Here is a 22,932-nt window from a genome sequence, read left to right as displayed (position 1 = left end):
TGGTAACTATGTACATTAATGCACTTCTGGGGTACAGTGTGGGGTTTTCACATGCAATCTGAAATACTTCCATCAAACTGGTCAACACAGCCTTCCATAGGTAGGATTTTAAATCACAAATTTCATTCAAATGGCTATGAAGTAATGAAAAAATGATTCTACATTTAATAGACATTAGAATCACTTAGCTATAAACTCAAATAAAATAATTGATTTGTATGTATGTTTTAAATATTTAAGAAATGAGACATATATAGCATGTGTAGGGAAAAACAATCAAGATCCTTTCTATTTCTTGATAATACAATCAGAATGTTAACTATACGGCAACCATATTTCTCCTCCTACAATGCAAGTAACAGTAACCCTCCCCAACCATAGTTTATATATCCTTCTATTCCCACTGAAGAGGCATGTCACCTCAACCTTTCTCAAATTTGTGAGAAAATTAACCTTTTTAGAAAACTAGCTCTGTAACTACTTTTTTCAGTTCTTAAAAGAATGGTACAAAGCATCATTCTAGATGTGGAGGAGAGAAGTTAATCAATGGATATACAATGGATGCTTTAGGCCACCAGGGCTTAATATAATTCTTGAAAAAGCATTCCTAAGTAATAACAAATTATTAATGATTAATGCCTCAGGATGGTGAATTGAGTTTATTTCATTCTACATTCATTTCCCAGTGTTTTCTAGCAATAAGTATAACAAAGTTACTGATATAAAACATCACTATGAATATAATTCTATAATCTTTCATTAAGATGCCTAAATTTACTTTAGTGTCACTGGTTTTTTTTCACCATTTATTAAGTATATGTTAAATTGAGAACAGTTTGATGTTACTGGAACTCACACAGAAAGAAATTAAAACTTGGTCAGGTGGCTCGGTGCCTGTGGCTCAAGTGGCTAAGGCACTAGCCACATACACCTAAGGTGGCGGGTTTGAATCCAGCCTGGGCCCACCAAACAACAATGATGGCTGCAACCAAAAAATAGCCGGGTGTTGTGGCGGGTGCCTGTGGTCCCAGTTACTTGGGAGACTGAGGCAACAGACTCACTTGAGCCCAGGAATTGGAGGTTGCTGTGAGCTGTGATGTCAAAGCACTCTACCCAGGGGGATAGCTTGAGAGTCTGTCTCAAAAAATAAAAATAAAAACTTGCCCAGGTGCTGTTGCTCATGCCGGTAATCCTAGCACTCTGGGAGGCTAAGGTGGGTGGATTGCTTGAGCTCACGAGTTTGAGACCAGACTGGGCAAAAGCAAGATCCTGTCTCTACTAAAAAATTAGAAAAACTGAGGCAAGAGGATTGCTTGAGCCCAAGTTAGAGGTTGCTGTGAGCTATGATGCCATGACGCTCTACCCAGGGTGATAGCTTGAGATTATGTCTCAAAAAAAAAACCAACCAAACAAAAAAACCCCAAAACTTGAATTAATGGATTTGCAGTCTACTAACTTATTTGATTAAATCAGTATATTTTATCCACCTGATCTCTTTAAAAAATAGTGTGACCAGGGCAGGCGTGGTGGCTCACACCTATAATCTAGCATTCTGGAAGGCCAGCGGGTAGATTGCCTGAGCTCAGGAGTTCGAAACTAGCCTGAGCAAGAGCAAGACTCTGTCTCTAAAAAAATAACTAGGCATTGTAGTGTTCACCTATAGTCCCAGCTACTTGGAAGGCTGAGGCAAGAGGATCACTTGGGCCAGGAGTTTGAGGTTGCTGTGAGTTATGACATCGTATCATACAAAGTAAGACTGTGTCTCAAAAAACAAAAACAAAACAAAACAATGGAACCATTAAATATTCACTTAGTAATATTTTGATGAGATTTTTCAACTTACCAACAGTATACCTGGATTTAGTCTCTCCTTTATTCACATGGCGCCTAACGTGTCCTAGCATATCAGTCCTTCTGGTGATTGTTGCTGAACAAATGATACAGTGATAATGTCCACCCATTTTACTGGATATCTGTCAGAGAATTTAATATAAATAAGTTGCTAAGACAATGAAATAGAAGTATAAGTTTGCAAATTTAAGTATGTTACTGTGTCTAGGGCTTAATGGTAAAGAAGATCACCAGGGTCCTGCCCTCCTTTAAGATCTATGGAATAATGGCAGCAATTGCCTGGGAAAAATGAAAGTAAAAGCGGTGAGCGATAAAGGGACAGGACACACAGAATAGAGTTTTAAAACGTAGGTATGGGGGGGTTCAGTGCCTGTAGCTCAGTGGGCAGGGTGCCAGCCACATACACTGAGGCTGGCAGGTTGGAACCTGGCCTGGGCCTGCTAAGCAACAATGACAACTGCAACAGAAAATAGCTAGGCGTTGTGGTGGGCACCTGTAGTACCAGCTACTTGGGAGGCTGAGGCAAAAATCACTTAAGCCTGAGTTTGAGGTTGCTGTGAGCCATGACGCCACAGCCCTCCATAGTGAGACTCTGTCTCCAAAACAAACAAACAAAAAAGAGTAGGTATAGGGGACCACCACTAGCTTGTGGGGCTTTACCAAGTGGCCCTGAGTGCTTGTTCCACCCAGCTTTTATTTATTTATTTTTTTCACCCAGCTTTTATTACTTTTATTAGTAAGGCTATTTTCTTACTTAGCCGAGGGGTAAGCTTAGGAAGGGAACAAAAACGTCAGCAGTTTCTCTGAGCAAGCATGTTAGTTCTTATTCTATCTATAATCATTAACTTTAAGGGTCTGGGCAGCTTTGAGAAATGCAGAACCTGAGCCTTGTATGGGGGCAGCCTCCTGTCTGTGGTCATGCACACATCCCTTGAGGGAGGTTAGACCCCTCTAGTTTCTTTGTGGAGCAGATGAAGAAATGGTGGATAAAAGGAATTTTCCCCTTATCTCTACCCAGAGGTGTTTCCCTCCGTGCTTAGGGTACAAGCCCTTCTGCCCCATCTCAGGGATTGTTCCCTTGATCTCATACAAATCTCTACAATGGGTATTGCTTCTGGAAGGTTGTTGACTATTGACTGGGCAGGGGTCCACCTGGTTAATGTTCCCTCCCAGGCCTGCAGGCACCTCGTTATGGCCATTGTTATTCAGAGTGTTTACAGACCCAGCAGGGGTGTTTGTAAGTTGTATCCCTTACAGGCCTGGCTTCCAATAAAAGCAGAAACTACCCAGATAAGTAATTCAACTTTTAAAAGTGAGGTAGATAAATTGTTTTTATTCACCTTGTCCAGCTTTTTTCTCTGTTTTTTCCCCCTTTCTGGGGGTGCTTTCTAGGGTCTTTGGTTCCCATTCTTCCTGCAGATGCTGATACTAATTTTGCCATATGACTTTGAAAGGGTCTTAACTTCCTTACCTATATTTACATGTTTTTTAGTCTTACTTTAACAACAGGCTACAAGTTTAATTTCCTAGTTTTCCCCATTGAGACAAAGTCCCACTATATCACCCTTGGCAGAATGCTGTTGCGTCACAGCTCATAGAAACCTCAAACTCTTGGGCTCAAGTGATTTTCTTGCTTGAGCCTCCCTAGTAGCTGGGATTATAGGCACCCATCACAATATCCAGCTATTTTTTTTCTTTGTTTATTTTAGCAGGCTCGGCCAGGTTCGAATCCACCAGCCCCAGTGGCTGGTGCCCTAACTGCTGAGCAATGGGTGCTGAGCCCATATGTATTTTCTATGTGGCACGCTTATAAATGGGGTAATGTTAGCAGTGGTGTGCTGGTAAATGTTTATCAACTGGCACTCCAGAAAAATAGAGCTTAATTTGTCATATTTGCAGATTTCCATGGTAAAAATACTCTATCACAGCCAATTTCAAATTTGGAAAGAGGATATGCAGCCTCATACCACTATAGAGCATTGCCACCATTCAAGTACCCCATATAATAGATGCAAATAACCTGAACTGTACCAATAATAAAGAGTCGTACAATAATTAGAAATGGTGAACAGTCATTACTTTGGATTTTTTAAATATAACTCCGTCACTTTTAAGTTTTATATAATTTTATTTTTAATGATGGCCACATTTAATAATCTGCTCAAAAGATTTCTGAAAATTGGAGTCAGCTCTATAGCCCAAAGAATGTTAGAGACATAATAAGAAATCTGTTTTTCTAAGTAAAAGAACTGTCACTTCATAAATTCTCATTTAGTGAGAAAAAATATTGTTCCAACAGCTCTCACTTAGTTTTGATACCTGTTACGCTTACTGCTGCTGCCTCCTATTTACTTGGGACGTTATAGCGAGTAGAGAATAGTAAACATTACACAGCGCTCCTTACCTTATTATTGTACTACTGTTATCACATGAACAGTATCTTGGATTGACTTAATAGATTAGGCACTGTCCTGACTACCGTTCACAGAACACTTCTTTCTCAACAGTTTACCCAAAGAAAAATTGATAAAGAGAGTTCACTAAGCTAATGTCCAGTCAGGATACTGTTACTAAAAAATTTTATAGTTTGTATAGTTTGTGTTCTCCTTAGGTCAAATACATCCTAAAAATAAACACATATTTTTTTGAGTTATTAAGATTTCAGAAACTTTTTTGATTCTGTCAAATTAAGCTTAAAAGGAAGAACTTGGAGAGGACTAATATGAAATCAAAACAAATTATTTATTAAGTCATAGTAATTAAAGCTCCGATTCCATGATCAAAAGTTATTTTGAAAGAAAAAAAATACTCTTTAAATTTTTGCATTCCAAAATAAATAAATGGGTTAATTTTAATTTTAAATATATGAGAACAATTTATCTGACTGAAATTAAAAACTATAAAACGAGAAGTTTAATATAGCAATTCTTTCTTCAATATATTTCATGTTATTCCTATTATGATAATTTGAAAGATACACAATTTTGAAGTAAACCACATTGCTGAACATGCACATTTTAAAGTAAGTAAATATCGCTCTTTCTTTACAGAGGACTAAATTTAAAAGTAAAAAAAAAAAATCTGATTACCTGTTCTCCAATAATGTTTGGTTTCACTGGTCGACAAGGTAAGTGACAAATGCACATCCTGTAACCTAGAATGAAAGTTCATTAAATGTTCAATTATCATTAAAAATTATAAGCAAAGTTTATTTTATAACAATTGGGTTCCAGGTGCAGTGGTGTTGCCTGTAATCCCAGCTTCTAGGGAGGCAAAGGGAGGAGCATCACTTGAGGCCAGAAGCTAGAGGCCGGCTTTGATAACATAGCGAGACTCTGTCTCTACAAAAAATAGAAAATTTAGCCCACTGTGGTGGTGTGCACCTGTGATTCTAGCTACTCAGGAAGCTGAGGTGGTAGGACACTCCAGTCCAAGAGTTCAAGGCTGTGAGAGCAATGATCAGAATACTGTACTCCAGCCTGGCCAAAAAGTGAGACTTTAGTCTCTAAAAAAATAAAAAAGGAATTAGGATTATTTTTATATATTTGTAATATCATAATTAGACAAATGCAACTGCTATACTATATACTTTTGTTATATATAAAATTATAATTTTTTGTACATTTTATACACACACACAAAAATGTGTATTTCCTCCTGTGTATATGCAGGAAGATCCAGGTTCAAATTCTGGTTCTGCTGTGGCTGTTTTATTTTTGGATTAGTCATTTAGCTTCTTTGGGACTCAGCTTTACAATCCAGTCTTTGCCATCATGACTTTTTCTTGGCTCCATCATCTTTGCTTTATGCTGTATTTGCTAGTAGACAGACCCTTCTTCATCTATGATTTAGCACTATCCTGATTCTTTTCCCACCCTTCTTGATCATCTTTACGGATGCTCTTCCTCCTCTTATATCCTGAAATGTAGGTATTACTTAGGCTCGGTTGGCCTCAAGACTTTTTTTTTTATTTCCTTGGTAACTTAAAACTCCTTTCATAATTCCAGTTATCTTTCCTGTGGGATGGAATCCTGAATTATAGCTCTGTTACTAACTCATTTCTGAGAGCCAGATCCCTATTTCCAATTACCTATTAAGGAAATACAACCACATATCTGGTCAACATTTTAAAAACTACTTGTCAAGACTAAACTAATCATTTTCTCTTAACCAGGTCTCTTTACTATTATTTTTTTGAATCAAAAGATGTCTTATAATCGCTCCTAACTCAAACCCTATAAGTCATCTCCAACTCCTTTCTTCTTATACTTTAGATGTAATCATTTTTTTTTTTTGTAATTTTTAAAAAATTTATTTCAGGACAGCACCTGTGGCTCAAAGGAGCAGGGTGTGGGCCCCATATATAGGAGGTGGCAGGTTCAAACCCAGCCTCAGCCAAAAACTGCCAAAAAAAAAAAAAATTCTTTCAGATTAACATGAAGGCACAAATGTTTAGGTTACATTGTTTGCATTTCTAAGGTAATGTTCAAGTTGGTAGTTGAGCCCTTTACCCAGAGGGTGTACCAATCATTTTTTCCTTGTATATGTTGAAATGTCCCAGCCCTCAGCCCCGTATGGCTTCTTTTTTCCATTAATATGTACTGCTATAGTTATTTCCTCTACTTTCCTGGGCTTAAATACCATCTATAGTCTGACAATTCTCAAATGTGTATCTCTAGCTCCTCAAACCTCCAGATCCATCTAGCCTATAGGCTACTTGACACCTCCACTTAGATGCATGTCAATCTTTAGAGACACCGAGCCTTTCTGGTCCTGGCTTTCTTTCCCACACTTGGTCCTAAAGTAGTCTCTTCCAGTTCAGTAAAGGCCAATTCCATATTCCTAGTTGCTCAAGTTCCAAATCTAAGCATTCCCCCTCTTATATCTCACATCCATTCTTTTAGCAGATGTCGTTGCTTCCACCTTTAACATATTTGTCAACTACTTTGAAGCCTGCCCACTAAGACAAAAATTATCCTATCTTTTCCATTTACCAGATCAATACCATGTGAGAAAACCCAGCAGCCTAATGTACACAGAGAAGAGAACCATATGCACAAGTAAGCAAAGGAATATGACAAACCACTTGAGAGTAACTTGGCTAAAGACAGAACAAACCTAAAGGCTGATCAATGGCCTAAATAAGGAATAGGAAAGAGATCTTTTTAATTAAAATGAGACCTTTATTTTTTAAGAAAAAGTCAATATGGTTTGCCATATACTCTTATATAAAATTAAACTTAAAAGAGGATGGCCCCTGAATTAGCCTAATTCCCTTTTCCCTAAGTAACTAATGATAACCTTTTACCAATAATATTTACCAATAATATTAAGAAAATGGGTCAGGCATAGCTCTGGCTTCTTTTCTTGCTTGGTGTCTCTTACTGGCTGTCTCAACCAGTTTGGCTGAAGTGCCAGACAACCATATTTAACAATTTCTATGCTCACATTATCATATATAAATATAAATATGTATATGTTTAAGATTGATATTTAAAGGTTTTGTTGAGGAGGGATCTTTTTTGTTTTATCAAAATGCAATATTATAAAATCTCCCCTATACACTGTTGTTTTCACTAGTTTACCACGGAAATAACTTCTAAGCTAGTATGTACTTTTTTCAGTGGCTGCATATTATTTCATGGTATGCATGTACCATAATTTATTCTACCATTTCCTTATTTAAATTTTAGGTTTTGTTACTAAGTGCATGCTGCAATGATATCTTTGTAATCTATCCTTGCCTATTGATTTTGTTATTTCTAAAGCATTCTAGGGGGAAAATTGTCTGATGGATGGATATGTACATTTTAAATTTTAAAAGATTCCTCTAGGCTCGGCTCCTATAGCACAGTGGCTATGGCACTAGCCATATACACCGAAGATGGTGGGTTCCAACCTGAACTGGGCCAGCTAATCAACAATGACAAATGCAACAAAAAATAGCTGAGCATTGTGGTGGGCGCCTGTAGTCCCAGCTACTTGGGAGGCTGAGGCAAGAGAATTGCTTGAGCTCAAGACTTTGAGGTTGCTGTTAGCTGTGACACTATGCTATTCTACCGAGAGTGACAAAGTAAAACTCTGTCTCAAAAAAAAAAAAAGATTCTGCTAGATCTTTTTGCAAAAATGCTGTAATAATTCACATATATCATTATCTCAGAATCTAGGAAGTCTTTTAACTTGAAAAGATCTTATTTTCTAACCTTCAACTTTTTTTCACTGTGAGTCCTCTTGTTAAATTTATTTCCCGAAACTGTATTTTTTTTGCTATTATTGTAATTAGTGTATTTTTTTCTAATTTCCATTTATCTAAAGAAAGATCATAATTTCTGAATATTTACACTATATCCCACCACCATTCTGAATATAAGTAATGCAAGTATTTTTTTTTTTTGCAGTTTTTGGCCAGGGCTGGGTTTGAACCTGCCACCTCCAGCGTATGGGGCCAGCGTCTTACTCCTTTGAGCCACAGGCCCCAAAGCTAGTATTTTTTTAAGCTATCAGCAGAAAAAGAGATGTCATCACATCTTTTCCAATATTTGTATCAATTTGTTTATTTTCTTATTTTACTACATTTACTACACCTTCAAAAATACGGGTAAAATTATTCTACTACAAAAGGAAAAGTTAACTTACCAAAATATTGTTGAGTAAGCAACATGGACTCCTAAGGCCAAACAGAGTATCAGGATAGAAACTGTTTGCTGAACTAACTACTTGTGTCATATACATCTACTGCCTAGAGCAGCAGTTCTCAACCTGTGGGTGGCGACCCCTTTTTTCCATTTCTAACAATGGGAATTAGGAAGGTTGAGAACCACTGGCCTAGAGCTATATAGTCTTTTATTAAATGTATTAGAAGTGACATTAAATCCCTCATAATTTTAAACTCAAAATATTTGACTATGTTCATAATTAAATTCCAAAATTGGTAACAAATATTGAATTTCACATACAATGCTTTTTTGCAAGAATAAAAATACTAACCTTCAAATTCAACTGAGACTTTCCAGTGTAAATTCTGAAGGTGACGACGAAGCTTATGGCTATTACAAGCTCTGAATTTTTCCATGGGGCACAAAGGACACATCTGCTTGTTTCCTTAAAAAGACAAAAAGAATCCATAAAGTATAGAATATATTCATTATTAATGGTAGATTTCAGCTACAACAGGTAACAGGGGGCTCCCCCTCTCACTTCTTAGAGAAAGTCTTTCTTAAGTGTAGGGGGAGGTCATTATCACAGAACCAGGGGGTAGTTAACAATAACTACTGAACCAGGGGGTAGTTAACAATAACAATAGTCTTGTAGCATATGACCAGTGATTGTTTTTTCACCCTAAAACTTTCTCTGTGGCTTTCCAATGCTCTTGTTGCCACTGCAAATAGAGAGTCTGAGGAAGTGATAAACGATGATATTCTTTAAGCCAAACCACCTGCCACAGAAAGCATCACTTCACCTTGAATATGGGAAAGGACAGTGGCTATCATACTCCCCAAAGAACTTGTGCTGAGCAGACAGCATAAGTACCTGCTATATATTCCTTTGCTAATCTGCTGCGACAAAAATAGTTAACATGGAAGGAAGTGGAAGGAGTAGATGAGATCCAACATAATTGCTGTACTGAAATGGGGGACATGGTTAGAACCTCTGTCTCCAACTTGAATTTGTAAGTTCTTTCTTCTTTATTACCAAACTCCCTATAGAAGTCTTATTTAATTAGAAATATAAGTCAGGCACGGTGGCTCATGCCTGTAATCCTAGCACTTGGGGAAGCTGAGATGGGAAGATTGCTTGGGGCCAGTGACTTTGAGATCAGCCTTGGCGACATGGCAAAATCCTATCTCTAAGAAAACAACATAAAACCAAAGCTACCCATGTGTGGTTGTATGTCCTGTAGTCCCAGCTACACAGGAAGCTAAGGCAGAAGGGCTTGAGTCCAGCAGTTTGAGGTTGCAGGGAGTTGATGATGCCACTGCAAACTCGACCCTGAGCCCAGAGTAAAGCTCTGTCCCAAGCCAAAAAAATTAAAAAATAAAAAATAATCATAAAAAGAAATATAATGTATTTCAAATAAAAACTGTGATAAATACTATATGATCTAGGCATAGTGGCACATGTCTGTAGTCTCAGGTGCTTGGGAAGTTGGACCAGGAGGATTGCCTGAGGCCAGGAGTTCAAGGCTATAGTATGCTTTGATCATTATCATGAATGGCCACTGTACTCCAATCTAGGCAACATTCCAAGATCCTGTCTCAAATACAAGCCAACAAAAAAAGATGGAAACAGATCCCATTTACTTTCTACACAGTGTGTTTTGGGGAAAAAAGTATATAAAAGTATTAGAAGGTCAAATTCACATTTAAAACAATAAAATATGTACCAATAATCAATAACTCATTTAATAAATTTTAATTCAACAAATACCCTTCACATGCAGAACAATACCAGATAGGTTCAATTTATGTTTTTATATACACCACCTACTTCAAAAAAATCATGAGGTAATCTTGAGGATGGTAACCAGCACTAACCATAGCAGAACAGAAAGAGAGGAGCCTGGTCATTGACAATACCGTAGAATTCTTGTACCAGCTCTAAATTGCCTATCTTGGAATTTCTTTTACATGATAGAATATTAACCTCTATATTATTGAAGATACAGTTGTTTTTTTTTAATTTGTTACTCACAGCCAAAAGCAATTCCTAACTTATACCATACGCAGCCCTTAGACATCCATGAGATTATAATTCCCTGAGGAATCATAAACTAATTTATTCCCATAGCACCTCTGCACATACAAGGCTCTCAATTTCCTCAATAAAAATTTCTACTTTACTACTGTTTTAGTTCAAAAGGAATAAATGGTCTATTCTTAGCAAACTATATTCACAAACTGAAAGATGATAAATTAGAAATTAAACAAAAACATGGAAATACCTGCATCAAGATTATCTGAGTTTGATGAACTGGCAGATTTAAAATCCCCTTCAGTTACAAAAGCTAATTTCTCTAGATCGGCAAGCTGCCTTTGGATTGAGAAGTGTCTCTCTGAAAGGCAATTTTAAGAGTTAGAAAATTACGCTTTAACAATTTGTATTGTACTTGCATTTTTTTTTTTTTTTACCACATCACATATAAGTTTACACTTTATTTCCTGTCCTAGTACCTAGCGTTGGAATACTGCCGCAACTCAGCGTACAAAATAACAAGCATGCTTCAGAAGGCAAAAAGTTGGGGGGAAAACCCCCATGCATAACATTACGGCTTTAAAATTTTATCTAATTGGTCAACATAGTTCTATAAAAATTGTTTCCATCCTGTAGAAAATATGGGAGAAGGAAATATAAGCCATGTTTCCTGTCTTCAAATAACTGTCAGTCAGGTGAGAGAGGTTAATATGTGAACTTCTATCTAAAAGTAGGCTGAAATGAACACTAGAGGTAGAGGCACTGTGATGCAGGCATACACAGGAAGGAGTCATTTTAAGTAACTTGGAGCACGTCTCCACTGAAGTGCCATTTGACTAAGTAGAGATTGGGAGACTGGCCTTATAAATTCAAACTACCTTGTAAACAAGGGCATGTGGCATAAAGTATACAGCCACCCCTCCCTTACCCTTGGCTAGAAGGTAATACATTTGAGTGGATGGAATAGGAAGAAAAATATGGAGCAAAAAAGGTATTAGAGATCCCGGAAGGCAGAAATTCTATGTAAGTTAGTTTGGACTTTATTCTTCAGGCAATGGTCTTTGCAGGTTTTTGAAGAAGTGAATGAAAGGATTCGAATGCATTTCAGGAGAGTATTTCTGGCAATAGTATCAGGGTTTTGTAAGAAAGGTGAGAAAATTAGTAATGGGAAGGTACAGGACATCAGAAGTAAAAAAAGAAACAAGAGAACTTGAGCTGTGAGAAGGACGAAAAGTGAAATCAAAGATGGTTCTATGCTTTTGAGTTTATGTGGTTGAGAATACTGGCTCCAAGAACTAAACAAGGTAGAGAAAAGGAAGAAGAGCGAGCAAATGAAATTTAGTTTTTGACACAGTATGTTTAGATGTACTATTGGTAGAGTATTCTGGTAATAACGGCCAGTAGGCAGTCGACAACTTGCTTTGGGAGCCCAGGAAGATTCTGGAGACACAAATCGTAACACGTTAGGTGGAACTATGAGAAAGCCTAAGACAAAAGTGTGAAAAAGAGAAGAAAAACATCTGGACCCAGTCTTACCTAGTTATGAGTGATTTCAATCTAGATCACCTAAAGTTAATTATAAAATGTGTTTAAAACATACTTTAATCCTAATCCATTTCAGATTTCTTAATTATTATGTCTTTGTCCCAGTAATGCATTTTCAGGTTTGTCACACATTACACATTCTTCAAATGAAGTACTTGTAAATTTGAGAGTACATGAGTAAGTCTTTTTAAAATATTCTTTTTTTCTTTTAAATCTTCTTGACTGGGTTGAGAGGATAAATTCCTCAATGCTGCTAGACTGAGTGATCATACAATTACTCATATAGGACAGACACATCTGGAAGTGAGATATGAAGGGATGTAAGTTATTTATAAGAGAAGTTGGCTGAAAAGAATCAGGAAGGTGGATTCTGAAAGAATAAATGGTGAGGCGAATCTATATACTGTGGAAGCCAAGGAAGAAGAATCTATAAAAGAGAAAAGCTCAACACTAAGTATCACAAACAGTTGTAGAGATAAAGAAAAGGCCACTGGATTTCATATGTTGGAAATCTCTGGTGACCTTTAAGAAGTTGGTTCGGTCCTATTTGGAAGTAGAAAAGAAAATAGAGAAAACCAGTGTAGATTATTTTTTCAAGACGTCTGGAAGTATAAAAAAGATGAATACGATTGCAACTGGTATCACGCATGTCTTTTTTTTTTTTTTTTAAGGATGGAGAGATTGAATATATGTGCATCCCAAAGGAAAAGAACACTTACAAAGTGGGGAACTGAATATATAAGACACGGAACACTGACAGGTGAAGATCCAAGGAGATAAGAGAAAATGGGATAAACCAGCATCTCCTATTTCTAATACTTATGTTATTAAACAATTTAAAACCTTAAGAGTTTATACTGAATTCTTGATGCTGTTACCTTCCTATTAATACCTCTCTGAGCTTCACTGTCAGTTTATCTGTCCACCTATTTGTGTAATCTGTATTCTTGTTTGTCTCCCCACAAATAAGCAATAAGAAGGCTAAATGCCTAGTGCAGTAATTTGCACACTGTAGGCAATAATTTGTTAAGCAATAATTTTTTAAAATTATCATTACACTTTTTGGATGCAATAGAATATTGTGTCAGTAATTTTGGAGTCCAATTCAGCACTATCAGATGTTCCTGCTCAAATTTATTAAAGGGCAATTTTTCACCTTATTTTTAAAGGAGCAAGAACAAAAAGCAACAAATATTATTGAGTTCTTAAACTACATATTCTTCAAATGAGTTAAGATGAGATTTAATTTCTATAAATAGGTAAAGTTTTTTCCCATCTGATCAAAAACTTTTAATTGCTAGATCAGACAGTTATATTCAGGAAATGAATCCATGTGTATAAACCAACCTATCTAATTGGTAATTGTAAAGGCTTCTGGCTTTCATTGTTCAAAGATCTATGTGAAAACAAGATAAATAGCACTATTTAAAGATGTACTTACTGAAATTATTCTAGTAAATAGTACAAAATAAGAGAAAGGAACTTGGTAATTTAGAAAACTAAAAATCCTGTGGTTCCACTATTGAAGAAAATGGAAAGATCTGTCTAAAAATTCATGTATACTTATAAATATTTCTGAAATCACTTTCTGGTTCAAGATAGTAGATATTAGACAATCTGTGTTTGAGCCACTCAACCTACTTTTCATAACATGCTAATAATCAAGAAGTCAATACCAAACCTCTTTCTAAATCAGATGAGTCGAAGACGCTACAAGGGTCTTTTACAACTGCTGTCATTTTTTCCTCAATAGAAGATAGGCCATCTTCATCTTGCCTAGTTATGACTGACTTCAAAGGACTAACTAGATCATCTAAAAATAATTTTTATATGATTAATACATTTTACTTTTAATGCATTTTGGATTTCTCCATCATTACATGTTTGTCTTATTAATGCACTTTCGGGCTTCCTCAACAGTATACGTTCTTCAAATGATGTATTTGTAAGTTTTGGAACATAAGAGTAAATCTTTCCAAACTATTTTTTGCTGGAGGGGAAGTGAAAAAAAGTATGTATTCCCTAAAGTTGCGGAACCACTTCTGATTAATAAAAACATATATTTTGGAAGTGGGGTAGGAGGCTACTTAGGAAAGTTTAATACCATCACTCTCCCTCCCACTGTAGTTGTGAGCAAAGCAATAATTCGCCATATTTTGCATTTAAGCTTTTATGATGAGGAGGGGACTACTTGTGGTATATTGACTTTGGCTTTCCTATGATCAGCCCTACTCTTAAATCTGTAATAATTTACATGTCGTTTTGAAGTAGCAAAATAACATTAAACTATACCTATCCGAGTGTTTTAGCATTACACTCAAAAGTAGTCTAGAAGTAGGAAGGGCGATGGATTAATTTAAGAGATTTTAAGTTATAATTCAGAAAGAGCATAAGGGTCAATTTATGGACCTCAGAATAATTTGTTACAAGAACTTCATTAAATCTTTCTTAGACCTTACATTTAAAAATGTCCACAAGTTCCTTGAGAAAGTGTTACTCATCCATCTTTTATAGTCTTAGTATTTAGAAAACATGCAAGCACATTCAGAAGCTTGATAACATGGGTTGTTAATTTTCAACCGTCAAGTTCAGATGGAACGGAGTACAAAACTCAACTGGTATTTACGTATGGGGGAAGATATCCATAAATTTAGTCGATTCTTTCCTAAACTACTCATCAGTCTCAAATTGTTTTTGGAAGCAAGCTGCTAAAGAAAATAAAACGAGAAAAACCCATCTCTTTGTGTATGTCGAAGAAAAAAAAACACTTGACAGTAATGATTTCTTAATTTTGGCAGCTAGGATCTAGTATCGTAAACCGGTTGCCTTGGTGAGTATATCACATTTGAAAGGACACAGTTAACTATGGCTTACTGGGTCGAGAGGGAAACTACCAAATTAGGTGTAACTTCCTATTTCTGGACCATAAAAAGACCCCCGTTAACCAAGAAACCCTTAAATTAATTATTTGTATCTGCAGCACCCGTGGCCTCCACATAACCTTCACCGTGATGGGAGGTGCCTTCTCCCGTTCTACATGCCTGCTTTACCCGCTACCCAGGTCCCCCCTTCCTCCCTCCATTTCCCTAAACCTGCCTTTCCCCATAAAAACCATCCCTGTGAAGAAGGGCCTCCCCTACTTCCCAGCAAGGCGCACTTTCTCATTTCTCCTGAGGCAGAAAGATCTGGGCCTCCTGCACTTACTGCTTTCAGCCTCCTCAGGGGCAGAGGCTAGGGACGGGGACAGGGCCGGAGCCTGGGCCAGGGCAGGGGCTGGGGCTGGAGCCGAGGCCGGAGTCGGAGCCGAGTCCAGAGCCGAATCCGGGGCCGGAGCTGGGACCCGAGCCGAGTCCGGGGCCGGGGTCGGGACCTGGACCTGGGCCACCTCCACCTCCTCCTTCTCCAGGGGTAGCAGCTCCTCCTCCGCCATATTCTCCATAGTTACCGCCTCCGTGCCAGGCCCTCCCGGGGACCAAGAGGGGGCTCACGGCGGGGTGAGAGAACTGACGTGAATGCCCACTGGGCTGGATCCAAGGAGTGGGAAAACAAATGGGGAGGGCGGGATGCGTGCAACAGACAAAAGGGGAAGAACCAGTGACCCAATCCTGCTAGTAGTACAGCAGAAAGTCAGATGCAGCAAGTCCAGGTCCCCGTCCGCTTCCCCTTCCCCGGGGCGTTACGACGCCACCACAGACTGCGCAGACGCGTACTGGGGACGGCGTCCAATGGGGTACGAGAGTTCCGTTTCCACGGTGCGTCTCCGTTCCACTCGTCCTGCACCCACCGAACAGAACAAGACTACAATGCCCAGAGTGCACTGCACCTCCCGGGGCGGGGCCGGCGTTCCAAGTCCTCGGGGGGCGAGCGGGGAAGCAAATGCCAATCTAAACAAACGCCCCGGAGCGTTCGGGCGGCCGGCGGGACCGGGGCGCGGAACTACATTTCCCAGCGGGCGTCGGGTTCAGGGCACCCTTCCCCGTGGCCTAGGCCTCCGGAGTCGCCACCGCAGTGGGCGCTGATAAGGTAGCAACTGGCCGGGGGCGGGTGCTCGCTTTTCCCCCGCCCCAAGTACCCAAACAGGCGACCGGCCGGCCAGACTAGAGGCTTGGGAGTCGCTCGAGGCTGAGCGGCTCAGCTGTATGAACGGACCCGGGTCGAGGCGGCTCGGTGGCCAGTGTGGTTCTGGCCCGGACTGCCTCCGTGGTTGCCCCTCGCCCAGCGTGAGTATCTGGCCCGGTTCTGCGGCCCTGGTGGATGGTGGCGGTTTACGAGCCTCCGCACCTTGCCTGTCCGTCCCGCGGAGTTAGTTGAGGTCTGCTCTTCTTTTCGCACCGTCACCCACACCGCCCTCGAACACTCTTTTCCTTTGTTTTTGTTTTTGCTGTAGCCTTCATTTTGCCAGCATTGGTAGCGCAGTGGTGTGGCGTCTAGTGGACACCACTAGCGTCTAGTGGACAGGAGTTTTTTTGGCCCAGTTTTGCGGTGTCTTCGGTCTGTTAATAACCAGAGCGCTAAGTGTGTGGAGCTTCGGGTCCCTTGGTAATTGTGTTTCTGATTTTCCAAAACATAAGCCAGTGAGTCCACTGACACCCTGCATTCTATGGGCTTACTTTGCACTCAAGCCTCTCTTGTTCTCTTCTCTTTTTTCTCTCTCTGCCTGGACCCCCTTCTCTGTGTCGTCTACTTTTTGATGATAAACCCACTGGGGCAATGGGCGCGCGCGGGGGGGGGGGTACTTGAGGTTTCTGGCTTCTTTGCTTGGGACTTGTCCGAATATAGGCCCCAGAGAAGGCGAGGGAAGCAACCCCCTTTAGTCTCAGATACAATACACTTTTGTTTGGTTTTTTAGTTAATAAAACTGATAAATACCTGTCTTCTCCGTGTATTTCCTACTTGTTTCAGAGCCCAGGGGAGAGGTAGCATGCTTAATTGGCACTTTGAAACTCTTACCTGGAAGTTAACCTTTCTTTACCCTCCATCGTAAGGAAGTGTATCTCGAGGGTTTTATTTTTTTTTAACCTCTCCACTGTTGAATGGAAACAAATTATCCCTGTGAAACTAATGTGAATTATAATCCTAAAGCCATTTTAGTGCCTCCGCCCCTTTTAATTACTAGTTCTGGATGTAGGTTGACTAACAACTGCTTTACAGTCAACTAAAAATGGGGTAATAACACTGATTATAATTTATAGAAATACTGTATCTATGCATTATACAAAAATCATTGATTTTTATTTCTAGAAGACAAGATGGTTCCACTGAAAGCTATATGCAATCAGTTTACCTCATCATTGAATACTACGTGGAAACCAAAAGACAAAAAGGGTTAGATTTTAGCATGTGGATTCTATGGGAATTTTAGCCTGATTTTCTAAGCATGGCTTTTGCTCTTGAGACATCCTAAAGAACTTATCTTTAAAGTCTGATGAGTTGTGTTAATGGAATATATTTCTCATTTATTGGTGTTGCATAGTTATCTCAAAAGGTAGTGACTTAAAACAATAATAAATATGTATTATCTCACAGTTTCTGTGGGTCAGGAACTCAGAAATGGCTTTTTGGTCTGGTTCTGGGTCTCATGAAGTTGCAGTGCCATGGCTACTGTCAGCTGAAGGCTTGACTAGGAATTAGGTACAGGGTCAGCTTCAGAAGTAGCTCATTCACATGCCGGCAGTTGGTTCTGGTTGTTGGTTAAGAGGACTCACTTCTTTGCCCGAGGGCCTTTCCTTGGGCTGTTGAAGTGTCTTCAGGGCAGCTGGCTTTTCCTAGTGGGAGCAATCCAAAACAGAACAAGGCAGAAATGTTGATATTTTATATGACTTAGCTTCATACCACTATATGGCAATATCCTGTTGGTTACACAGGTCAGTCCTATTCATTTTGCCTGCATAATGAATGTGATTACCAAGCAGCAGAATCTTCTGGAGTTGTCCTAGAGACTGGCCAGCACAGGAATTATTCCCTCTTTTAATTTATTTATTTTTCCTTTTTTTGCAGTTTTTGGCTGGGGTTGCGTTTGAACCTGCCACCTCTGGCATATGGGGCTGGCGCCTTACTCCTTTGAGCCACAGGTGCCGCCCTCTTTTAATTTATTTTGATTTCCATAAAATCAGTGTGAATTTCATACTAAGATAGATATAAAAAATTGTCATAGGAAATGTATAGTGTTTTTCCTTAGTTCACTATCTGCCATGTACTTTTTCAATATCTCTGTGGGTAAGAGGTTTAAATTAACGTTATTTTGTATTCAAAGCAACATCATCATCAGGCCAGTGTGGATCAGTTTAAATTGTAAGAGGATATAACCAGTTAGTGGCCTCTAAACATGCATTTCATGGACATTCTTATATTTTGTCATACCTTTCCCTGCCCTGGGATGGAATCCTTGGCGAAAGACAGGGAAAAGATAATTACTACTCTAAGAGCCCAATTGTGAATTTATTTCCATAAACTTAGCTTACAAAGTAGAATTTCTTGGTAATTTAGAATCTATTCTTACAAGTCTGTAGGTTAGAGTTTAGTGTAGGATGACATGCTTGAGGGTGCATTGACCACAGCCTGAATTCCTCAACCCCCACCAGTACCTGTGGGACACCAGCAGGGTCAGGAATGTTCAGCTGTTTAGATATAGATCAGTAGGTTACCAACCGGTGCTGGAAAGATTGATGGTTTAAGATGTAGATTAGCAGTTTAGAATGGGGAAGTTAAAGTTTACCCCCAAGCATTATGCCCCTTTCATTTTTTACTTTTGATCCCCTGCTGTTTCTTTCTGTGTGTCTTTCCCTTATTTCCTCTTTCTTTGACTTTGTAAAACACCTTTTGAATTTGGCAATGTGGTCCTAGTTTCCTAAGTTTGAATTTTCCATGCTTGCTGCTCGTACACATTTTGTGGAGCTCAAAGACAGACCCCTGAGGTTTTTTTCTTGAGGGGGGGCACTTCCTTGCTATTTGTTGGCTTATGAAGCTGCTTTCCTCTCAGAGCCTCATAGGTTATTTCTTTGAAAATAACTGACTGGGAGATTTGCTGCCCTCACTGTTTCACCCCAAGAGCAGAATGACAACAGAAGTCTAGTTTGAACATTCATTTATTAATTTTTATTAGTAGATTAAATTCTGATCTTTATATAAACTGAAAGCAGAAAAATACCTAATGTATTTTTTACTGTGGAAAAAAATACACACATGTATTAATTTTTGTTAGTAATTTCCTGTTAGCTTTTGGCATTTTTCCTCCTCATAATCATCAAAGCATTCTAAATGTTTGATTTAGTATAATTGATCATTCTTTTGTAGGACTTAATTTACTCTGATTATGATTGACCAGGAATAATTAAAAGTGGTTGGTTTCTAGCCTTTGTTAGACTCACAGTTGCAATATGTGCCGTTACCAGCGATCAACTCTTTTTCGGGGCGTGGTGGGGGCTTTGCTTCCAGATCTCCTTTATGTCTTCCGTAGCAGACCTAGCAATATTGCCAATCTGTGGCCACTATGTCCCAGCACAAGATGCTGCTGGCTCACACTAACCTGAACACTGTTTTTGACCATAGGGTGTGGCCAGATTTGTCTTACTGGGTTTTTTTTTTTTCCCTCGTTATCTTACTGTATTTACTTGGTCTACTGCGGGGCAGGAAAATTTAGACTAGGATAGGAAGTGGACAGAACTACAGTGAGCAAGAATTGAAAGTGGCTCAGAATAAAAGAGTGTATTGAATATTCTGAGGAAAAAGAATTCTCTCATTCATTTATTCATCAGCATCTATGAGAACCTTCTTAAGTTCCTAATACAGCGTACTGTTCAAGGCGTTCAGGACCTGGTAGAAAGACAATCACATAAGCGAGTATTTATTTAGACCCTGCTATGTACCATCCTGTGCAAGGTGTTTTGCACAGGTTATACATTATTTCATTTGAACCCCTCAAAACCCTCAGGGATAGTATTTTATGTATCATGAAACTGGGGCTTAAAAAGTGTATGAGATGGCTCGGCGCCTGTGGCTCAAGGGGCTAAGGCGCCAGCCACATACACCTAAGGTGGCGGGTTCGAATCCAGCCTGGGCCCGCCAAAACAACAATGACGGCTGCAAGCCGGCGTTGTGGTAGGTGCCTGTGGTCCCAGCTACTTGGGAGGCGGAGGCAGGAGACTCACTTGAGCCCAGGAGTTGGAGGTTGCTGTGAGCTATAATGCCACGGCACTCTACCCAGGGGGATAGCTTGAGGCTCTATCTCAAAAAAAAAAAAAGTGTGTGAGATTTGCCCAAAGGCTTATTCACTGAGTTACAGATGGTATGCTGGGAAAATTGAAAAGACTAATTGGTTTTGAAATGTAGATGAGATACAACATAGTAGTCTCACAGACAGTTTTTTTTTTTGAGACGGAGCCTCAAGCTATCCCCCTGGGGTAGAGTGCCATGGCATCACAGCTCACAGCAACCTCCAACTCCTGGGCTCAAGCGAGTCTCCTGCCTCAGCTTCCAAGTAACTGGGACTACAGGCGCCCGCCACAACGCCTGGCCATTTTTTGGTTGCAGCCATCATTGTTGTTTGGTGGGCTGGGGCTGGAGATTCGAACCCACCACCTTAGGTGTATGTGGCTGGCGCCTTATCCGCTTGAGCCACAGGTGCCGAGCCATCACAGACAGTTGAAAATGGTGATCTGATGAAGAGTTTTTCTGAGGGCAGTGCCTCTGGTTCAGTGAGTAGGGCACCAGCCTCATATACCAAGGGTAGCGGGTTCAACCTTGGCCCTGGCCAAATTGCAATAAAAAATAGCCGGATGTTGTGGTGGGCACCTGTAGTCCCAGCTACTTGGGAGGCTGAGGCGAGTGAATCGCCTAAGCCCACGAGCTAGAGGTTGCTGTGAGCTGTGATGATAATATAGCACTCTACCAAGGGCCACGAAGTGAGACTCTTGTCTCTTAAAAAAAAAAAAAAAGGAGTAATTTCTGAAAAGGTGATAGATAAAACTGAAGGAGGGGAACAGATCATCAAGAAGGCAAATGTAAGTGAAGAAAGTTGGAACAGTGAGAGTTGTCTTGGGAATGGTGAAAAAATGGAAATCATTTTGTTAAATTCTAATCTTTATATAAACTGAAAGCAGAAAAATATCTAATGTATTTTTTACTGTGGTAAAACACACACACACATATATATATATACATTTTTTTTTTCCTTAGACAGTGTCTCAGTGTTGTCCAGGCTGGTCTGAGACACAATCATAGCTCCTCCTGTCCCAGCCTCCCAAGTAGCTGGGACGACAGCTGTACACCACCACACCCTATTTTTAAAAAGTTTTGTAGAGATGGTATCTTTCTCAAGATATTTTGCTACAAAACTTTTGTAGAGATGATATCCTGGTCTCAATCCATCCTCCCAGAGTTCTGGGATTATAGGTGTGAACCTCTGTGCCTGGCTGTATAATGCAACTCTAATGTTTATTTTAGCTCTTTAAGATGTTCAGCAAAGAATCCTGTGGGAAGAAAGAGAAGTCTCGGAGAAGAGGCACCACTTCATCCCCCTACTTTGGTGAAAAAGTAAGCATTTTGATTTACTGACCTAAAGATCCCTTTTTTTCTTTTACAATTCATTTTTGTTTATTAAGAAAATATACTTCAGTATTATAATAAGTTATGTAAATAGTTTGTTCTCAGCTGACGTAGGAGAAATCCTGTTCTTTTTTTGTATTATTTTATTTATTCCTTACAATTTTATGAGGGTTGGTATTATCCAATCAGATAGATGAAGAACCTGAGGCTCAGAGTATACGTTTCTCAGAGGTAATTTGCTTAGCATTCCCAGCTTTAGTTCTCACCTCCCCTCCACCCCTTCCCCTCATTCATGGTAGTAACTCACCAGTGGACCACATTCCACAGTTTCTTCCTTTTTCATTTCCTCAGCATTGGCTAGGATTGCCCTCTCTTCGGTCAGGATGGCCAAACAGTATGTGGGGAAGGCGAATAGTAGGGAAGATGTACTTAACATGTGCCTTCACCACCAGCACACTACCTTAAGAAGTGTCTTGGGAGATGAAATTTAAGATATCATATTAATTGAGCTGGGTATTGTCTCAGAAAGAAAACTACAATGTGAGTGATGCAACGAAAGCAAAGAAAAAACCATGTAATCTGTTGTATTATATACTTTCTGAATAGTCTGCATAGTTCATTATCAGAATTGGATAGTATGTGTGCTTTGTTAACCATCTTAAGATGAGAGACTAATTTGGCAAAGGTAAATATTCACCAAAGAAGTAGTATTGCCGAAGAAGTTTCTTTGATAGCAGGTTCGTTTATAAGACTTTTTCATGACTTGGGTAAAGTGTTCTGGATATCATAGTACCTTTTGGTATTTATTCCTTGCTTATTAATTTTTTTTCGCCTGAGATAGAGTCTCACTCTGTCGTCCTAACTAGAGTACGGTGGTGTCATGATAGCTCACCGCAACTTCTAACTCTTGTGCTCAAATGACCCTCCTGCCTCAGCCTTCCAATTAATTAGCTGGGACTACAAGCTTATGCCCCTGCCTCTGGCTAATTTTTCTATTTTTGGTAAAGACGGGATCTCCCTATGTTGTTCATACTAACCTCAAACTGAGCTCAAGCTATCCTCCCACCTCAGCTTCTCAGAGTGCTAAGATTACAGGATGAGCCATTCCACCCAGCCCCTTTTCTTATTAACTTTATAGTAACTAATTTTGACTTCCAAGTACACGATAAAGGGAAAAGGGACTCTGGAGCATGGCCATACAGTACTCTGTACTATTTATATAATGCCCCCCTCCAATTTGCTATTAATAATTAGCATGCTGTTTGCAATTCTTTCTTTCTTTCTTTTTTTTTTTTTTTTTTT

General features: G+C 39.3%; 2 protein-coding genes across 5 annotated transcripts in view; one reads left to right on the top strand and one right to left on the bottom strand.

Moving 5' to 3' along the window:
- The window catches only part of TRMT1L (tRNA methyltransferase 1 like), a 40,835-nt gene extending 25,037 nt beyond the window's left edge, over window positions 1-15,798 (bottom strand). The window contains exons 1-5 of the mRNA XM_023510805.1: window positions 15,292-15,798; window positions 10,793-10,903; window positions 8,839-8,952; window positions 4,941-5,005; window positions 1,844-1,973 (exon numbers count right to left, since the gene is read on the bottom strand). Coding sequence (XP_023366573.1) covers window positions 1,844-1,973; window positions 4,941-5,005; window positions 8,839-8,952; window positions 10,793-10,903; window positions 15,292-15,526 — 655 coding nt within the window. The 5' untranslated portion in view covers window positions 15,527-15,798. The remainder of the gene's footprint in view (window positions 1-1,843; window positions 1,974-4,940; window positions 5,006-8,838; window positions 8,953-10,792; window positions 10,904-15,291) is intronic.
- A 436-nt stretch (window positions 15,799-16,234) lies between these two features.
- The window catches only part of SWT1 (SWT1, RNA endoribonuclease homolog), a 111,333-nt gene continuing 104,635 nt past the window's right edge, over window positions 16,235-22,932 (top strand). For all 4 annotated transcript variants that reach the window (XM_023510831.1, XM_023510829.1, XM_003785624.3 and 1 more), the window contains exons 1-2: window positions 16,235-16,307; window positions 21,529-21,618. In XM_023510831.1, the coding sequence (XP_023366599.1) occupies window positions 21,538-21,618 (81 nt within the window). In that variant the 5' untranslated portion in view covers window positions 16,235-16,307; window positions 21,529-21,537. The remainder of the gene's footprint in view (window positions 16,308-21,528; window positions 21,619-22,932) is intronic.

Source organism: Otolemur garnettii, unplaced genomic scaffold, assembly GCF_000181295.1.
Source record: "Otolemur garnettii isolate 467f Iridium unplaced genomic scaffold, OtoGar3 scaffold00016, whole genome shotgun sequence".
NCBI classification, from domain to species: Eukaryota; Metazoa; Chordata; class Mammalia; order Primates; family Galagidae; genus Otolemur; species Otolemur garnettii.
The sequence above is the reverse complement of the archived record's forward strand: the minus strand, read 5'-3'. Positions and strand labels throughout refer to the sequence as shown.